This window comes from Hemicordylus capensis, chromosome 3 (genome assembly GCF_027244095.1).
Source record: "Hemicordylus capensis ecotype Gifberg chromosome 3, rHemCap1.1.pri, whole genome shotgun sequence".
NCBI classification, from domain to species: domain Eukaryota; kingdom Metazoa; phylum Chordata; class Lepidosauria; order Squamata; family Cordylidae; genus Hemicordylus; species Hemicordylus capensis.
In genome coordinates, this window is record NC_069659.1 from 233171124 (window position 1) to 233188957 (window position 17834).

Below are 17834 nucleotides of genomic sequence, written 5' to 3' on the forward strand. Positions count from 1 at the left end.
GGGCGGGATGTAACTGGATGGGAGAGGCAGGTCTGTAGGTAAACAGGTGCCAAACCCCGCAAGGCTTTGAAGGTCAAAACCAGGACCTTAAATTGAACTCAGTAGCAAATAGGCAACCAGTGCAATGACTGCAGGAGAGGTGTTACCCTGTCATATTTTCTGGCACCCATAAGTAAACGAGCTGCTGCATTCTGGACCTGTTGTAGCTTTCCGATCATCCTCAAAGGTAACCCTAGATAGAGGGCGTTACAATAATCTAGGAGGGAGATAACAAGGGCATGGGTCACTGTCATTAATGCTTGCCAATCAAGGTATTTAGCACAATATATTTGTGCTAAATATATTCATATAGGTTGTGTTCAGACATATATCATTTTGATAGTCCACCTGCTTTGAAAGCATACTCACCATATATTTGAGACACATATCTTCTGAGGATTGCACCCCTAGATACATGTGTGCATGTGTGTTCTAGTTTAGCCAATAAACCAGATTGCACAGCACTGATTGGCCAGCCCTTCTGTCAACCAAGAAGCAAACCCACCATCTCTTCTCACAACTGAACTGCGCACAGTGCCAATTGGCTGGTCCTCATGTCATTCACAAAGACACCTCCCTTACCAGTGCAGATTTAAAAGTTTATATCAAAGTGAAAAAACCTAAACATTTTAAAGTGCCAAACAAATGCTAGAGAGATAGAAAAAAGTAAAGCAGTCAGTCTGTGTGAAGCGTGGAGAACAGGCCCTATCAATTTGGAGGTTATAAATATGTCATTTGAAGAGCAAAGGAGGAAGGAAGACAAGCTTGCAAAAACTGGATAACCTGTACCCACTCCTCTTTGGGCAAATTTGTTCGCAGCCTCAGTCCCACTACTGGTGTCAACTGGATACAGTACTTCTCCGAGCATAGGAAAGTATCAGGCCCCTGGAAAAGAAGATTTTGCAGCATGAGGGCTGCCTAGAGGCATTCTCTGCATTCCAAAACAGAATACAGAAGCTGCTGCCATAAAGACAGTGCTGTCCAGCTGTTCACCTGCAAGCAAAATGCTTCCTGAATCAAATAAGATAAAGATGAGCACAAAGGAATTTATGAGGGATATGTAAAAGAAAATGCACAGTATCTCCCATCCTCCAGGTGGGAGAGAAGGGGTGAGAGGAAGAATGTGAAATAGAGAAAATTAAAATATAGTGGTAAAACATATTTTAAAAGACAGCAAAGAAGAGTGCAGAGGGTTGTAAAACTTTCCACAAGCCAAATCATGTGGACACGTATGTTTGAACTTAGAAAGAAGAAAGAAGATGGGACAAGCTGTGAGTAGAAAAGAAAAGGAGGCATTGAATCTCTGCTGCTTACAATCTCCATTGCTTTACAGCTGATTTATAAGTTAAAAACGCAGCAGCTTCTCTGCCATCAGAGACATTAGAGGATGAAATGCTACAGAAATGAGCAGTCATTTGTCAGCAACAATGAAGTCTCTTTCCCTTTTCAGGTACATTTTCATAAATCCAGACCTAAATGGTAGAGGGGGAAAGGCAGCTGTGGATGGTGATGGACTTTGGATATTGGAAATTGAAGTTCAAATCCCTATTTAGCTATAGTGCACACTTGGTGGCCTGGCCAGTCATCATCCTTCAGCTTAACCTACCTGATAGGATTGTTGCGAACATAAAATGCTGCTTTAAGGTCTCTACTGCTCAGAAGAAAGAGGGGATACAAATTCAACAAGCAAGTAAGCAAACAAAAATGTGCATAGCTTGGTATATTTTCCAGGATCTCAGGAGACTCTGAATTTCTGTTTTTACTTACCATTCATATGCAGTATGAAGCTGCAATCTTTGTTCCATTTAAATTAATGGCTAAACTCCCATTTGCTTTGGGAGATGACAAATCATGGTGGGGGAGCTCACCCAAGGTTGAAATAGTCTCTGAACTACAATCTTCCAGTTCCCACACTCTATGCACTGCACTATGTAGGTTACTAATAAGCATTTTAAATTAGCAAATTGCTTTACAGGAGGCCCTCTTTATTCACACGGGTTCTGTTCCCGCCTATTTGTAAAGCTGATTGCTATTCTTCCCAATTTACAGATAGGGAAGAGAGGCTGAGACAGGACATTATTTGACAGGACATTATTGGCTTATGGCAAAGATGTGTCTGGAACCAGATATCCAAGATCCACATAGGCTTTCAGATGTAACTCCAATATCCAAGCATCTAAATGGCAGCAACTTTAGTTCTTGTGTATCAGAGTGAAGTCTGAAAAGAGACTGAAGTGAAAACTTTGATTTCCCGCAAGATTAGAAGCACTTTTCAAATGGTTCCTTTGCACAGCAGATGGGGAAGTCACTATCTTGAGCACAGGATCCAGATTATTCCCTTCTCACACTCCCAGTTTTAAAACAGCCCATGTCTCTGGCTAGGAGAAGCTAGAAGACCCTGCAGTGCCAGCTGCCACTCTGCTGTCACCAGGAATGGCTGCCACACATACTCCAGGATCCCAGAGACCACCCTTTCATAAGGCAAAGCAAGGGGTAGGACTCACCAGGCACAATGCAGGCACTATGGCAAAGAGAAGAAGAATTACTCAATTCATTCACAAGGGCCTTGAAATTGCACAAAGCACACAGAACTAGGGATGTGTGCATTGATTCGGGTACTAAATGATTTGTACCTGAATCTACCTGTTTTGAGATATCTCTGGACAAAACAAATTGCCCCTGTGTTAGCTGGCCAGATTCAGGTCCAAAACAAATCGCCCAGATTTTGGACCTGAAAATTTTGTAGATTCAGACCTCCATTTTGTGGCAATCCCTTTTGCTGTCTCCATTTTGTCAGGAAATTTTGTTTGAAAATCCTGCCCTCCCAAGCTTCAGATTGGTGACTTACAGTGTGCAACTGTTGGCTGGTAATTCCCCCCTGGTTGCAGATTGGCTCATTTCCATTCAAATATTGTGTTGCCAGGGATGACTGACCCCGCATTGGCTAGGGGAAGGGTAAAAGAAGGGACAAGGGTGGGGGAAGTTTGAAGGAGGGATTTTCAAATGTACTTAAGAAGGCAGCCAGCCACCATTCTGCATTTCTGCCTCATGGGAGAAGAGAGAGAGAGAGAGAGAGAGAGAGAGAGAGAGAGAGAGAGAGAGAGAGAGAGAGAGAGAGAGAGAGACCCAGATGAGCTTTGCTTTGCCTTGCCTGCCTGCTGCTTGGAATGGATTCTCTGCTTTTTATTCCTGTTTTCCTGATTGAGGAAAAGAGAAGAGAATTTTTTTCACTCCCTTCCTGCTGCTGAGAGAATCACCACCTGCTGTCTGTGAGAATCGGTTTGGGTACAAAATGATTTGTACCTGAATCTACCTGTTTTGAGATATCTCTGGACAAAACAAATTGCCCCTGTGCTAGCTAGCCAGATTCAGACCCAAAACAAATTGGGGGTGATTCGATTCAGGTACAAATTGAATTGAAAACATTGATTCATGCACATCCCTACACAGAACTTCATAAAATCAGGAAGATACGGCTAGGAAAAAAGAGTATTCGTGGTCTTTCATATTCTGTGTGCTTATTTCTGAATCAGGCTTACATCTTTCTAGACCCATTAACTGTCTAACACTTACGCATGCTTCGTTTTCTAACACTGCCATACGTGCACAAACTTATGCGCACACATCACTCTGGATGTTACCCAGAAATTATTACCAGTCTTTGTGTTAAGTCTCCACCCATTTATGTCCCAGAGATAAAGTAACAACACACACACACACACGGAGAAGTAATGAGGCAGCCACAAAGGGCACTTGTGACATGTGAAGGGCTAGTATTGATTTCTCTCACAGGAAGACACACTTTATCACATGTGTTCTCTGAAGCAGCTGCCCAAAGTAACAACTGAAGCAAGGCATGAACCATGCATGACTCCCAAGAAACACATTTTTTTAAAAGCCACCCTCTCTGTCAGCTATGAACCTATTAAAGATAAACAGATATGCCTTCAGTTAGCTCCAGCACTGCTCCAGCAATTCACACCTATCATATCACTGAAACACTGTGGGGAGATGGTTTATATATGTCATCATCTTTCATTGAAGCATAGTCCACAAACAGTATTTCTTAAGACATTCTCCCTCAGACTAGTCTTAATGGCGGTAACAGAACATATTGAAGTTATGTAGGGCTCAAGCCATTTACAGGTATGTTAGTCAAATTGCCAGGAAATCATTTATGGGGTTTTTTTTTGGCGGGAAGGGATACATATTCTAAGAAATGTAAATTCAGTTCTGGTTTTTAAAAAAGTTTTATTAATCATGCAATTTAACAAACGCATGTTGGAAGAACAAAGTATTTCATCACTGTGCAACACAATTTGCAGATTACTGAGCTCCTCTCACCACCACTGAATTTTGTTCAGAGTGGGTGACACTTACAGGAACAATAACTTAAATGAACAACACTTTTGACATGTGCAGAGTGTTGCATCTCAAACTCCCAAAGAAAAAGAACAAGCACTTTCTGAAGCCTGTTAAAAGTTTGGGATCAGCTGGGAGGGTAATCTGGATTTCAGTGCTAATTGCATACATTCTGATTTATCATAGAAGATTCAACTCCTGGCATTTTGCATTTGCTCCAAAATGCTGGCATAGCTGGAAGTGTACGGGGGGAAAGATGCTGTAACAATCTCATTGTTTAGTGTCTGACAGCCTGACTAGCTAAACATCTGTTTGAAATATTAATAACTGTCAGATGGGAACAGCTCAGGGGCTCTGTGTAGTTTCACACCATCTGTTTGTAGAATAAACACACTTACACGCACAAACACTTTTAAACATTTTGTCTGAGTTCTGTATTGCTATTCTGCCACTGTTTGCATATGTAGGTTGATGGGAGGTAGGGGAATATACCAGCCCAGGACCATGCGGACTGATAGGTTTGAACATCTTACTGGGGGAAACCCCCAATGGATGACTCATTCATATGTTACACTGCAGACATGTTTCCCATTTGCTGACTGTATCTGCCACTGAATACCTGTAATGACTATAAACAGTGTGTGTGTACTAGTTAGCTGCAGTCAATCACAGCTCCATGGTATGCACCTAATGCATGTCCCAATATATTTACAGACACTTTCCCCCACTCCAAACATTATGGTGTTTATCAGAAGACAGGTGTGCGTCAGCTGCATAAAGTGTGAATCAGCCCAGTGAGCCGAAAGAAGAAGAAGGAATAATTCATGCATGTTTAACCACAGTGGCAAAAAGGGACATTTGTATTTTATAACTACTTCTTTTAATATTAGGTTTTGTTAAGAACTCTGGAATTCTATTACAACAAGTTAAACGTGGGACTTAACTGGTTAAAAAAACCTCTAGAGTACTATTTCATTTTTTCATTTGGAAGCTATACATATACTGTATTATCATTCTCCTCTAATTTTATCCAAATGAAGTAGGTAAATTTATCTCCATCCTGTTGACACAGTGACCTTGGCTGACTCTCTTTGCTTTCTCTCTCTCTTTTTGTATCAGGGTCAGTCATTCATGTTAGGTCCATTGGGCCTCAAACTGATTCCAGAATGCAGAAGAAACAGGAAGACACTCTAGTAACCCCACGTAAAGGAGCATCTTGTGTAATAATATTTTTTAAACGCAGCAATCATAGCCACAGCTGAATGATTCCTGATCAGGCAAGGTAGCTTGTGGCTGATTGACTACATGAGATCATAAAGGGTTCAAAGGTCAGAGGACGTCCAGCACAAAATCAGCATTTGCCTACCTCCAACCTTATCTGTGTGCAGCCACTGTTTCATATGCCTGCTTTTTCGTTCCTCCCAGTATCTGTGATTGATTCCTCTTCCTTGTCGTGCCATTCACCACTGCTTTTAACATGGCACCCTCATATAGTGCTCAGCCGTTATTAGCGTGACACAAGCTCTAGCTTATTTTCAACACCTATTGTCAACTACCTTGGTCACTTGGTTCAGTTAACTGTGAATGTGGCAGGAAGGAGTGCTGAGACTTTATGCTGTGCTCTCTCCTCCCCCTTCTTCCTTCCCTCATGCACGCAGCTACAATGGAGAAATCATGGTTACTTAAACCACAGCTTCACATGCTTTGTATGATTTGGGGAGCTGTGGTTTACCCAGAGGCGCTCTTACCCCTGGACTTCAGGGCCAAAGTCCAGGGCCTCCACGGCCCCTGGGGCCACCCAAATCCTCTTTAGTCTGTCCTGGGTGGTGTGGTTGCCCAGTGGAGCATGATTTAATTTGCAGTGGAGCGGGGGGGGGGGACCTCCAAAGGCCTTTAGGTCCAGGTTCCAAAATTACCTAGGTGCACCTCTGGGTTTACGATCCAGGATATGTAATCAAGATCAGATCTGATCTTAGTTCCATATCATGGTTTGTAAATGCAGTTAAACTACCCCTTTGAAATTTGGACATCATATAAATGTGTGGTTTAACTAACCAGGATTTCTCCCTTGCAGCTAGGCACATGAGGGGAGGAGAAAAGGGGGAAGAGGTCGTGTATGAACTCAGCACCACTTCCTATCATATTCATAATCATCTGAACCAAGCAAATGAGATACAACAGTAGTCATAAGTTGACCTGCATCACAGCTCTGCACCAAGGCGAGAGAAGGAGTGAGCTTGGATCTCTTTCCGGCTGCAATCACATTCCAATAACCATGGTTTGCTGGATTACAACCAGTACATTGTTAGGAACATAGGAAGCTACCTTATATTGAGTCAGGCCATTGGCCCATGTTGTGGTAGCAAGCATGAATTGCCCCCTTTGCTAAGCAGGGCCTGCCCTGGTTTGCATTTGAATGAGAGACTACATGTGTGAGCACTCTAAGATATTCCCCTCAGGGGATGGGGCCACTCTGGGAAGAGCAGAAGGTTCCCTCCCTGACTTTTCCAAGATAGGGCTGAGAGAGATTCCTGCCTGCAACCTTGGAGAAGCCACAGCCAGTCTGTGTAGACAATACTGAGCTAGATGGACTAATGGTCTGACTCAGTGTAAGGCAACTTACTATGTTCTTAGCTCAATATTGTGTTCACAGACTGGGAGCAGCTTCTCCAAGGCTTGTGACAGGAATCTGTCTCAGCCTTATCTTGGAGATGCCAGGGAGGGAACTTGAAACCTTCTGTATGCAAGCATGCAGGTGCTCTTCCCATTCCCTAAGAGGAGTATCTTACATTGCTCATGTGTAGTCTCCCATTCAAATGCAAAGTCAGGTGGACCCTGCTTAGCAAAAGGGACAATTCATGATTGCTCCCATAAGACCAGCTCTCTTCCCATAATGTTTCTGCCATTACTTTGACAACTAGCATTTGGCTACTAACTCATACTGGACTAACAACCAAAAACTTCAGACTGAAGTACAGTAGTAAGAGAGGAAGCATAAGCACAAGTGATCTACACCTCCTCTTTCCCTCCAGATCATGTCCAAAGTGGGTGATTCTTTTTCCTGTCCTCATGCTCCACCAGGGATTCTATGTTCTGAAAACAATGGCTAACATTCTGTGCAGGGTAATGCAGATGGTTCAGTATTGCTTGCACTGAAGTGCACATCTAAAACACCGCTAGTGTGATGTAAAATGCACAATCACAGTAGTGCAGTAGAATGGATGTAACTTTGTGCAACTGTTAATTGATTGATTAAGTGCTGTCAAGTCGGTATTGACTCTTAGTGATCACATTTATAGATTCTCTCCAGGATGATCTGTCTTCAATTTGGCCTTTATGGTCTCTCAGTGGTGCATTCAATGCTGTCGTAATCAAGTCTATCCACCTTGCTGCTGGCCATCCTCTTCTTTCCTTTCCTTCAACTTTTCCCAGCATTATGGACTTCTCAAGGGAGCTGGGTTTTCACATAATGTGTCCAGAGTATGACAGTTTGAGCCTGGTCATTTGTGCCTCAAGTGAAAATTCTGGATTGGTTTGTTCTATAATGCATTTGTTTGTTTTCCTGGCTGTCCATGGTATCCTCAAAAGCAACAATACTTTTTCTATCTTGCTTCTTCAAAGTCCAGCTTTTGCATCCATAGAGTGTCACAGGAAAAACCATTGTCTAGATTTTTTCACTGTACTCCTTGACTTTCATTACTAGAGCTTGCAGATCATCCACATTCTCAGCTATCAGAGTGGTGTCATCAGCGTAGTGCAGGTTATTTATTCTTCTTCCTCCAACTTTAAAACCACACTCATCTTCTTCCAATCCAGCTTCTCTCAGTATATGTCCAGCATATAAATTGAATAAATAAGGAGAAAGCATATAGCCTTGTCTTTCTCCTTTGCTGATATAGAACCAGTCTGTTTCACCATGTTCCGTCTGGACTGTGGCTTCCTGTCCTGTGTATAGGTTTATCATGAGAACAATGAGATGTTCTGAGACACCCATTTTCCTAAGGATATTCCACAACTTGACATGGTCAATGCAATCTAAGGCTTTTCTGTAGTCAATAAAACACATATTGACTTAAAAAAAAAAATCCTTTGGCTTTCTCAATTATCCAGCATGCATCAGCATCTTGTTCCTTGGCCTTTTCTGAAACCAGCTTGAACATCCAGCATTTCCCTTTCCACGTAGGGCTCTAATCTGCATTGGATGATCCTGAGCATTATTTTGCTAGCACGTGAAATTAAAGATATTGTGTGATGGTTTGCGCAATCTGTTAAGTCTCCTTTCTTTGGTATGGGTATGTAGACTGACCTCTTCCAATCTGTTGGCCACTGTGTCATTTTCCAGATTTCCTGGCATAGTTTGGTTAGAGCCTTGACTGTGATAGGGCAACTGTCTCTTCAGACATTATGAGTACAAGTGTGCTCATGTGTACAACAGCAACAGCAGGGAGGAAATCCCATCCTGCGCTGTCAATCACCCTCTCCAGCTGACCTATTACATCATCGTTTGTCTGAAGGGGGAAGTGTTGTAAGCTGCAATCATGCTTATGGTGCTTCCCCTTCAGACAAATGGGGTTGTAAGCATGAATAGGCCAGCTGGGAGGGGAGTGGAGCAGGGCTAACAACTGCTTTTGCAGTAGTAAATGTGAGTGTGGCTTGCTCTCATAACGTCTGAAAAGGGCTGAAGTCACAGAAGAAAAGGGCTGTTCCACATTGCAGATGGTGTTTGAGACATGCACAGCAGCATGGGCAGTGCTGAACTGTTCAAGTTACTTGCACAGAACTCAGCCACTGTGTTTAGCCCAGAGCTGAACTTAGGTAATTTTGGAGCCTGGACCTAAAGGCCTTTGGGGGGCCCCCGCCGCTGGAGGCCCCCTCCCACTGCAAATTAAGCATAATCCCCCCACCACACACACACACTAACTAACATGGTATTTTTAACATGTGGATTATATTTAAGCAGACATGCAGTAGCAGAAACATGTCAACACGCAACTTATTCCCAACCCCCATTTTTCTTTTCCCAATCTCCTCTCTGTCTCTAAAGCACCTGACACAGGTCATAATTGCACTTGGCCCCCTGGCACAGTACAGATCAGCAGCGACCGCAACACCCAGGACAGTTTAAAGAAGATTCAGGGGGGCCCAGGTGGTGTGGAGGCCCTGGACTTCGACCCCGAAGTCCAGGGGTAAGAGAGCCACTGATTTAACCTGTCATATAGTTGGCTAACAGTTTTACTTTACTTAAAAGGTTTGTAAGTCCAGACCGCAGAACACCAGCCAGATATATGTTCTCTTCATGTCCGAACTCGCCAGTGTTAGTTCATTGGTTTTAGATTAAATGCTATATTTTTTTGAACATACTTCCAGACTGCCCCATCATTCTGTTATGTACACTGGAGAGTGAATATAGACATTTCCAAGGGGAAGACATAGTGAAATGTTATTTAAGTAGATGAAGACTTCTTCATCTGAGGCTTACCAGAACCCTCAAGATGGTCGTTCCCACGGTGACATTCTCAAAGAGGCTGATGTTGTACAGGACTTGGCTGAAAATTGGACGGTTGTCATTCTCATTGATCAGGTTAATCTTCACCCGTGCAAAGCCAACGTGGTCTGGCATGCTCTCATTTGCAAATAGCTGAGTGGAGACAAGAGGAAAGTGCTGAGTATGAAGCTGTGTGTGTGTATTTTAAAAAAATAAAGATTTGAAATGCTTCATGATTTCCTTTGATGGCCTGTTACAACCGCAGCAAGCTTTTGGCTGGACATGATATGCACCAGGTATCACTGATCATATATGGTGATGAAGGTTTTCTCGAATCAAAGCTGCCTGCTTTTCTATGACATTGTACCTTTTTCTAGGTTATAAACGCCAGGTTTTAACATCTGGAGACTGATGCGCTCTCCTCCCCTATTCTGAGCAACAAGGAGGTTAAATCTCAGCCTTGCAATGTAAGCGCACACTAATACTTACTAATGCAGCATCTGGAAATCCTATCAGCAGAAAGCAGAAGAAAATGTAACTGTCATTCTGATGCATGTGTAACATTTCTGACACACTTGCAGTTTTCTAGTCCTTAGAAGGACCCTTGGGCATGGAACAGAATTCCATGAATTACTCTTTATATTTTGTTTGAAAGTACATTTCTAATCTTTGTGATTAGGAACATAGGAAGATGCCATATTGGTCCATCTAGCTCAGTATTGTCTACACAGACTGGCAGTGGCTTCTCCAAGGTTGCAGGCAGAAATCTCTCTCAGCCCTATCTTGGAGATGCTGCCAGGGAGGGAACTATGAACTTGCTGCATGCAAGCAGGCAGATGCTCTTCCCAGAGCAGCTCCAGCCCCTAAGGCAAAAATCTTACAGTGCTCACACATGTAGTCTCCCATTCATATGCAACCACGGTGGACCCTGCTTAACTAAGGGGACAAGTCATGCTTGCCCCAAAAGGCCGGCGGGGAGGGGGGAGGTTGGCCTGATGTTGAGCCAAACTGGGGAGGGGGATGGTTGGCTTGACATCAAGCCATCAAACCAAACTGGTTCAACTTTGAACCAGTTCAGAATCGCACCTGTTCGCATATCCCTAGAGAGAAGCTTTGCAGGCCTTGCTTAACTGGAAATTATGAGAGCTGTTTCCTGTAGTAAGGGAGGGGTTCATGGTATTTGTAGTATTCTACTCTTATTGCTTAAAGATAATCACCAGGAGTATAAACTGTGGGTACAAACAGCAATGCTATGATACTTATAAGCATCACTGCCTGAGGGACTGCAGCATAGGGATTTGCTACTATCTTGTCCTCTAACCTGCTAAAACTGGGCAGAATTTAATTCAAGGATTTACATTTCTATTTAATGCCTTTTACTGCTCTAGGAAGGCAGGCTTTTATTTATGCTTCCTCGCTAGTGTGAAAAGGCCCCACTGTCAAGACTAATAGCAACAGAGGCTGTTGGCATGATGTTTACAGAGCTGCTTTGGCTTCCCACAAATTTACAGCTCACCCAGACACTGGGATGAAGCTCAAGCAGGCAGCTGGAAAGAGCTCCACTGCCTGATAGGTGCATTTAAACCAAAGTTTTATAGAACATAAAACTTTTATAGCTCCAAAACATAAAAAGGAGGGGGTGTTCTATTTAAGTTTCTGCAGCTGTAGCCCTACATTTTGGAATACAAGGCTCACAGCAGACCTCTTTTCATTGTCTTCTTCCTTCTTTAGCTAAATTTTAATACTGTGAAAGCGGTCAGAAGTAGCAAATGCTGTAAATCTCCTCTGCATGCATCAGTTGCTTTCATTCTTGACTCCTAACAAGCTTGCTATACTAAAATTTTGACCCTGCACAGTGGGGAAATAACTTGCCTAGCGAGCAAGAAGTTGCCAGTTCAAATCCCCACGATATCAGGCAGCAGCGATATAGGAAGATGCTGAAAGGCATCATCTCATACTGTGTGGGAGACGGTAATGGTAAACCCCTCCTGTATTCTACCAAAGAAAACCACATGGCAATGTGGTTGCCAGGAGTCAACACCGACTCGACGGTGCAACTTTACTTAGCTATGGCAATCCACTTTCCTGTTAGCCAATAACATGGAAATTATATGAAGACTGTAAAACATGGACACTGTAGCAGGTTTTGTAAACTTTCCCCATGAGAGATATGCTAATGCATGTTTGTCAAACATATGGGCCACAGAGTTTCCTGGTTCCACTGTTCCTCTTCTTAAAATTATCATACCTTTTTAGTCATATAAGAGACCTAAAAGCTTGTTCGTGATTGACTGACAAGATATAGCTAAGTCAATTCCCCTTAAAACTGGCCAATTATTTTATTGTTTTCATGGAAGGTTTGAAGATCCAAAAGACAGCATTCCACAGAGATTCCTTTCCACCATGCTATTGGCCCTGCTAAGCTATTTTCTTGTTTGCCATCCTCCAGGGCACCAGAGTTCCTCAGGGTCACGATTACTCCCCTTAGTATGATTGTTTCCCCCTTGGGAGTACTCTTGCAAGTCACTCCCACTACCCAAAAAAAAAATAAATAAAAAATCATTAAAACGGTGTTAAACCCAAGTCAAATGTGCTGAAAAGTGCACAGCCAAATTGGCATACCAATGTCCAATTCCTGATTAGGTCTGGATATGTCTGCATTGTGAAAGTCAACTTGCAGAAGCACTTATATAAAGAAAATGTGAATCCCTAGAAAAGAAGGCCTTTTGTTAGCCTTTCCGTCTCCAGTACTGATCCCAGTTCAGGAAATATTTTCAGCCACAGAAGCCTATCATATCTCTGTAGTCCCAATGCCTTCTGATATACGGCAGGAGGTGGAACAGAAGAGGAGGTAGAAGCACCAGAGGAGAAACTTAAGACCAAAGACAGACTGCTTCCTTCCTCTCATTCACAAATTGATACACCACATTCCTTTGGATGACTAGAGCTTGTAAGCAACCAAAGACTTCAGAGTCTTCCATTTCAGGGCTTGAACACATTTTAAAGTTGGAACACATTTCTATTGTAACCCAAAATATCAGCTCCTTTTTTACCACAGGTCAGTCAGTTTAATTTATTTTTAATTATTTTTAATTCATCATCCATACCTGTACCTGTCAACAGTGGCTAGAAAAAGCCCACTACAGTCAAGCAATAATCTGCAAAGGCTATTGACAACCTGCCTCCAGTTGAACAGACACAGATTTTTGAGTTTTTATGGGAGTGCTCTTGCAAGCCATGATGAACAAAGACATGTGGCTTTGTGTGGTGAACATGAACACAGGGATTTGGAAAGTGCTATTTGGTGGCAACAATTCTGGGGTACAATCTGCCAAAGTGGTGGTGGTGGTGGTGGGGATGTATGCATAAGCTTCATACAGCTGTGCTTTATTAAACATCTACCTGTTCTGGCACAGCTTTCACATGGCCTAATTGCACCACTGCATAGCCTGTGGCATAGGGACCATAACATTTATGAAGATAGCCAAAATTTATTTTAAATTCATAGAAAGTGGTACACCTGGAGAGGAAAGGAACAAGATAGCTGCTAAAACAGATGTTGGGGAAGGAGCTTTTATAAAGGGACAGAGGAAAGAAGTGGGTTGAACACTTATTCCCCATGAGAGAGAAGGAAGGCAAGAGAGATATTTTCCTAAAGTGGCCCAGAAGGATGGGAGCACACAAAAAATTGTATTTATGGATAAGCAATTTCCTAAACATCTTTAATTTTGAGCAGGTGTTTGAGCTAGTGAAATGTAATGGGCATACCAGTGCAGTGTAAGCTGGCTAGCTACTATTCTACTACCGTTGCCGCCACCTCGTTTGGTGGTGACTTGGGACTGGATCTTCTGTGTGGCTGCCCCAGGACTCTATAATATGTCCCCTGTTGAAATAAGAGCAACTCCTTCTCTGCTTGTTTTTAGGAAGACCCTCAAGACTTACTTTGAGCTGAAATTCTGAATTTTTATTATGTTTTTATATACTGAGATAGTTTTTACTTGTTTTGTGAATTTTAACATTTTATATCATTTTACATTTGTTATGTTTTAACTTTATATACTGCTTAGAGATGTCCTGTATATCAGATGCTATAGAAATATGATAAACTAGCCGACCCTGCACAGAGCATCTGTGCACTCTTTGGGGACGGCTGTTACCTCCCCCCCCTCACCTTCTGCCCCAGTCTCCGCTTCCTAACCATGGCCAGCCCGTGCCGGGCCCAGCTGCCTCTCCTCCCCACTGCCACTTCTGCCCCCCACACTTTCTTTTCCCTATTAAAAGGTCACTAACCTCAGAAATAGCAGACAACTGCCATTCCATACTTACAGAGGGAAGACACCTCAGGTATGAAAGCACCTGGCTCCTCCCTCATTTGGTCCTTGGGAAATACTTACAATTGTATTTTTCACTGTCTAAAATGGTGGTGGGCTGGTAGGGAGCCCAGTTACCTGGGGGCGATCGTGCACATAATCACCACCAAGGTAAAATGAATCATAGGTACATTTACCTCGGTAAAGCCCTGGGTAGAAGATCTGGGCTACCCAGGACTAGAGCAGCCGAGTCCTGAGGGTTCACGATGCTCCAGATGACACGAGCTGCCTGGGGTAACCCAAGCAGCTCATGTTGTGTGAATTGGTTTACTGAATGTGAAGTACTTTGATCTGTTGAAACATGCTATATATAAATGATGGTGGTAATGATGAACAATGTGTCTTGAAACGGAATAGTTTCCCATGATAGTTACTTGGGACACATTCTATCATCAGTAAAGATTTCAAAATCTGACATTTGATGCATCTTTTTGTCCTTTGCTACAAACGCTAAGTCAATAACAGTCACAATCACAAAATATCTCACACTATACAAACACCCCACAATAGCATATTATTATTTTCCATAATGGCCAGTGGACGGTATCCAACTATTTCCAGTCCCTCTTCCTTCCCATCCCCAAGCTGCCCATACATATAGCCTCAGAAGTATTCTTACAGAAAATTCATAGCGGGAAATTGTCTCAAAATCCAGCGGCACTGCAACTCTTATCCGGATGTCTGCCTTTCCTTGAATTGAAGTTGGGGAGATGATGAAATGGTTGGAATTGTTTCCTACCAGATAAACTTCAAAAATGCTGTTGAGCCCCTGAAAAATAAAATAAAAACATAAACATTAAAGCAGAATGAAGCTGAATAGATTGATTGGGCAAAGTGAACTAGCCATGCTAACTACAAGGAAAGCTCCAGCTAACTAAAAAAAATTGTGCAGAACACAAAATAAAGAAGAGAGTAACAATGAAGAAACAGAAAAGAAATGGAATACGCAGAGGAGGCATAAAGAATTTATTTTTTTTTAAAGCAATGAAAGAAACCAACCAAAATGGAGAATGGGAAAATGAAATTTCTTTCAACTCTCATTCAGCAGTGAAGAATTGCACCTCTGTATTCTCTGAAATGCCAATTCAGTAGAGAATAAAGCAGCAGTGCAGGCAGAATTTCTTTATTTCTGATGGGATAGCTGAAATTGTTGCTATTTGAGAGTATAGCTGTGGATGTCCCTTACTGGTTTTTAAAAAGCACATTTTCTCACTAGTTTTCATCAGCAGCTTCATACACACTAATTTAAGTGGCAGGGCAAGGGAAGGAGGAAGAGAGTGAGAGAAGGAGGGAGGAAGAGGAGGAAGACAGAAGGCAGTGTGCGGCTATGTGCCACCGCCCCCCCACCCTCGAGGTGTATCAAAATCAAATCTGGCCCACCACCTGATTGAGTTTGATATCCCTGGTCTAAAGGGACTTGCTTACCAAAACCAACCAATTCATCTACAACTTTACAAAATGTATCCTATGGCGTCAACCCCTTCTTAGTCCCCTTTACCAACTGCCTCCTTCAGCTAACTGCCAGCAGGTCCTGGTTCCGTAACAGAACCCTGGCCATTCAGGGTAGTGCTACTATATTTGAAGACATGAGAGGAAGCCTCATAACAGATACACTGTACACATATGCAACATAACAGGAATCACAGCATACTTATTCCAGAGATATTTTTTATATCTGGGAAGTTAGATTTCTTTCTTTTTAAAAGTCATATAATCATATTCTCTCTCCTCCTTCATACACAGCATGCACAAACAAGACAAGTATGGTAGAAATGTTATTCTCTAAAGCTCCCGATGGTTTAAAAAAAAAAAAAAGTCTTCCATGTAGTCCCAAACCAGTGAAGTTCTATGGAAATAACATTCTGACACAATCCATATTTCTGATTATCCAAATAACTGAAGCCTCATTCAGACGTTATAAAAACAGAGAGTGCACCGGAAGTCCCTCTTGGGCATGTCATTCATCTTTTCCCTTGGGCTGTTCATGATTCCAACAGTATTTAAGAGAACGCCTTCTTTGCTATAACCCCACCGCCCATTGAGATCATCTGGAGAGGTTTGTCTGCAGTTGCCACTGGCTTGTCTGGTGGCTACTTGGGGACAGGCCTTCTCCATTGCTGCCCCGGGACTTTGGAACAAACTTCCTGCTGAAATAAGAGCCTCCCCATCTCTTACGACTTTTTAAAAGGCAGTCAAGAGACATTTTTTCACCCAGGCTTTTAATTAGACATTGTTTTAATGGTGTTTTAACATTTTAAATTTTAATGTGTTAATCTTTTTATTGGTTTTTATTGTCTTGTAAACCGCCCAGAGAACTTTTGGGTGGTATAAAAATGTGATAGATAGATAGATAGATAGATAGATAGATAGATAGATAGATAGATAGATAGATAGATAATTCATCTGGGCAAGACAAATGATCTGGCAATCTATCACCTTGACATATTAGCACCTATATACACTTACTGGGAAAGAAGATTCCAGTATATTGATTCCAGTATAACTTATTTCAAAAGTAAGCAAGCTCAGGTTTGCTGCCTTAGAATAATTCCAGATGACAGATTTTCACTCATCAAGCCCCATCTGACATCCTAACTAACAAAGCACTTACAATAGGAGGCTCTGTGGGCACATGACAGAGACATGTGCACAACTCCCCCAGTCCTTTTATGTGTGTGCTGTTGCACCAGCAGGCAAAACTTTTCAGTTCTGACCATGCTTTCGAACTGTTCTGTAAGAGAGGACATGTTGCTAAGGGCCAGAGATGTGCTTCCTCCCTTACAGAGTGCTCCCAAAGCATCAGCAGGGCTGGGAAGTTTCACTCACTGGTGCAAAAGTGTGCCCAGAAGAAGGCTGGGGGAGCTGTGTGAGGGTGCATAGCATAGGAGCATAGGAAGCTGCCATATACTGAGTTAGACCATTGGTCTATCTAGCTCAGTATTGTTTACACAGACTGGCAGCAGCTTCTCCAAGGTTGCAGGCAGGAATCTCTCTCAGCCCTGTCTTGGAGAAGCGAGGGAGGGAACTTGAAACTTGCTGCTCTTCCCAGAGCAGCCCCATCACCTGAGGGGAATATCTTACAGTGCTCACATGTGGTCTCCCATTCATATGCAACCTGGATGGACCCTGCTTAGCTAATGGGACAAGTCATGTTTGCTACCACAAGACCAGCTCTCCTCTCCTGGGGTGTAAGGGTCCCCGTTGCATCCTCACAGAACCTCCTAACATGTGCACTTTGCTAGTTAGGGTCAGCTATTGTCTTGTGGAATCATCACATGGTGGATTTCCACAAGGAATTGGGTTGACTGAAGAAGTCCATTGAGTGTTGGACGCTATTGTCGCCACACGTAGGATAACAGCAGGGTCCTCACAATAACTGGTAGTTTTAAATCTGCATAGCCACTAGGATTCGATTCTAGGAGCAGGTCTCCAATATATCCTAGGACTATATGCAAGGCTTACCAGCAGAAACTGTTTTCAATACCAAAGATAAGCCTCAGAACAATGAAAAGCTTCTCTTAGCATGTGCAGAGTTCCTTTCTTCTCTTCACTGTCATCACAGCCTGTCCCACACACAT

General features: G+C 42.7%; 1 protein-coding gene across 11 annotated transcripts in view; it reads right to left on the reverse strand.

Moving 5' to 3' along the window:
* Positions 1-17834, reverse strand: part of CDH23 (cadherin related 23) — an 846530-nt gene that overhangs the window by 411447 nt on the left and 417249 nt on the right. For 10 of the 11 annotated variants that reach the window (XR_008320257.1, XM_053312564.1, XM_053312546.1 and 7 more), the window contains 2 exons: positions 14876-15025; positions 9881-10039 (listed from right to left, as the gene is read on the reverse strand). Coding sequence is in view for 10 of the 11 variants with exons in the window: in XM_053312564.1 (XP_053168539.1) it covers positions 9881-10039; positions 14876-15025 (309 nt within the window). In the remaining variant the exon portion in view is untranslated. Of the gene's footprint in view, positions 1-9880; positions 10040-14875; positions 15026-15681; positions 15760-17834 lie in introns of those variants that run through there. The other variant, XM_053312552.1, reaches the window with a different exon arrangement.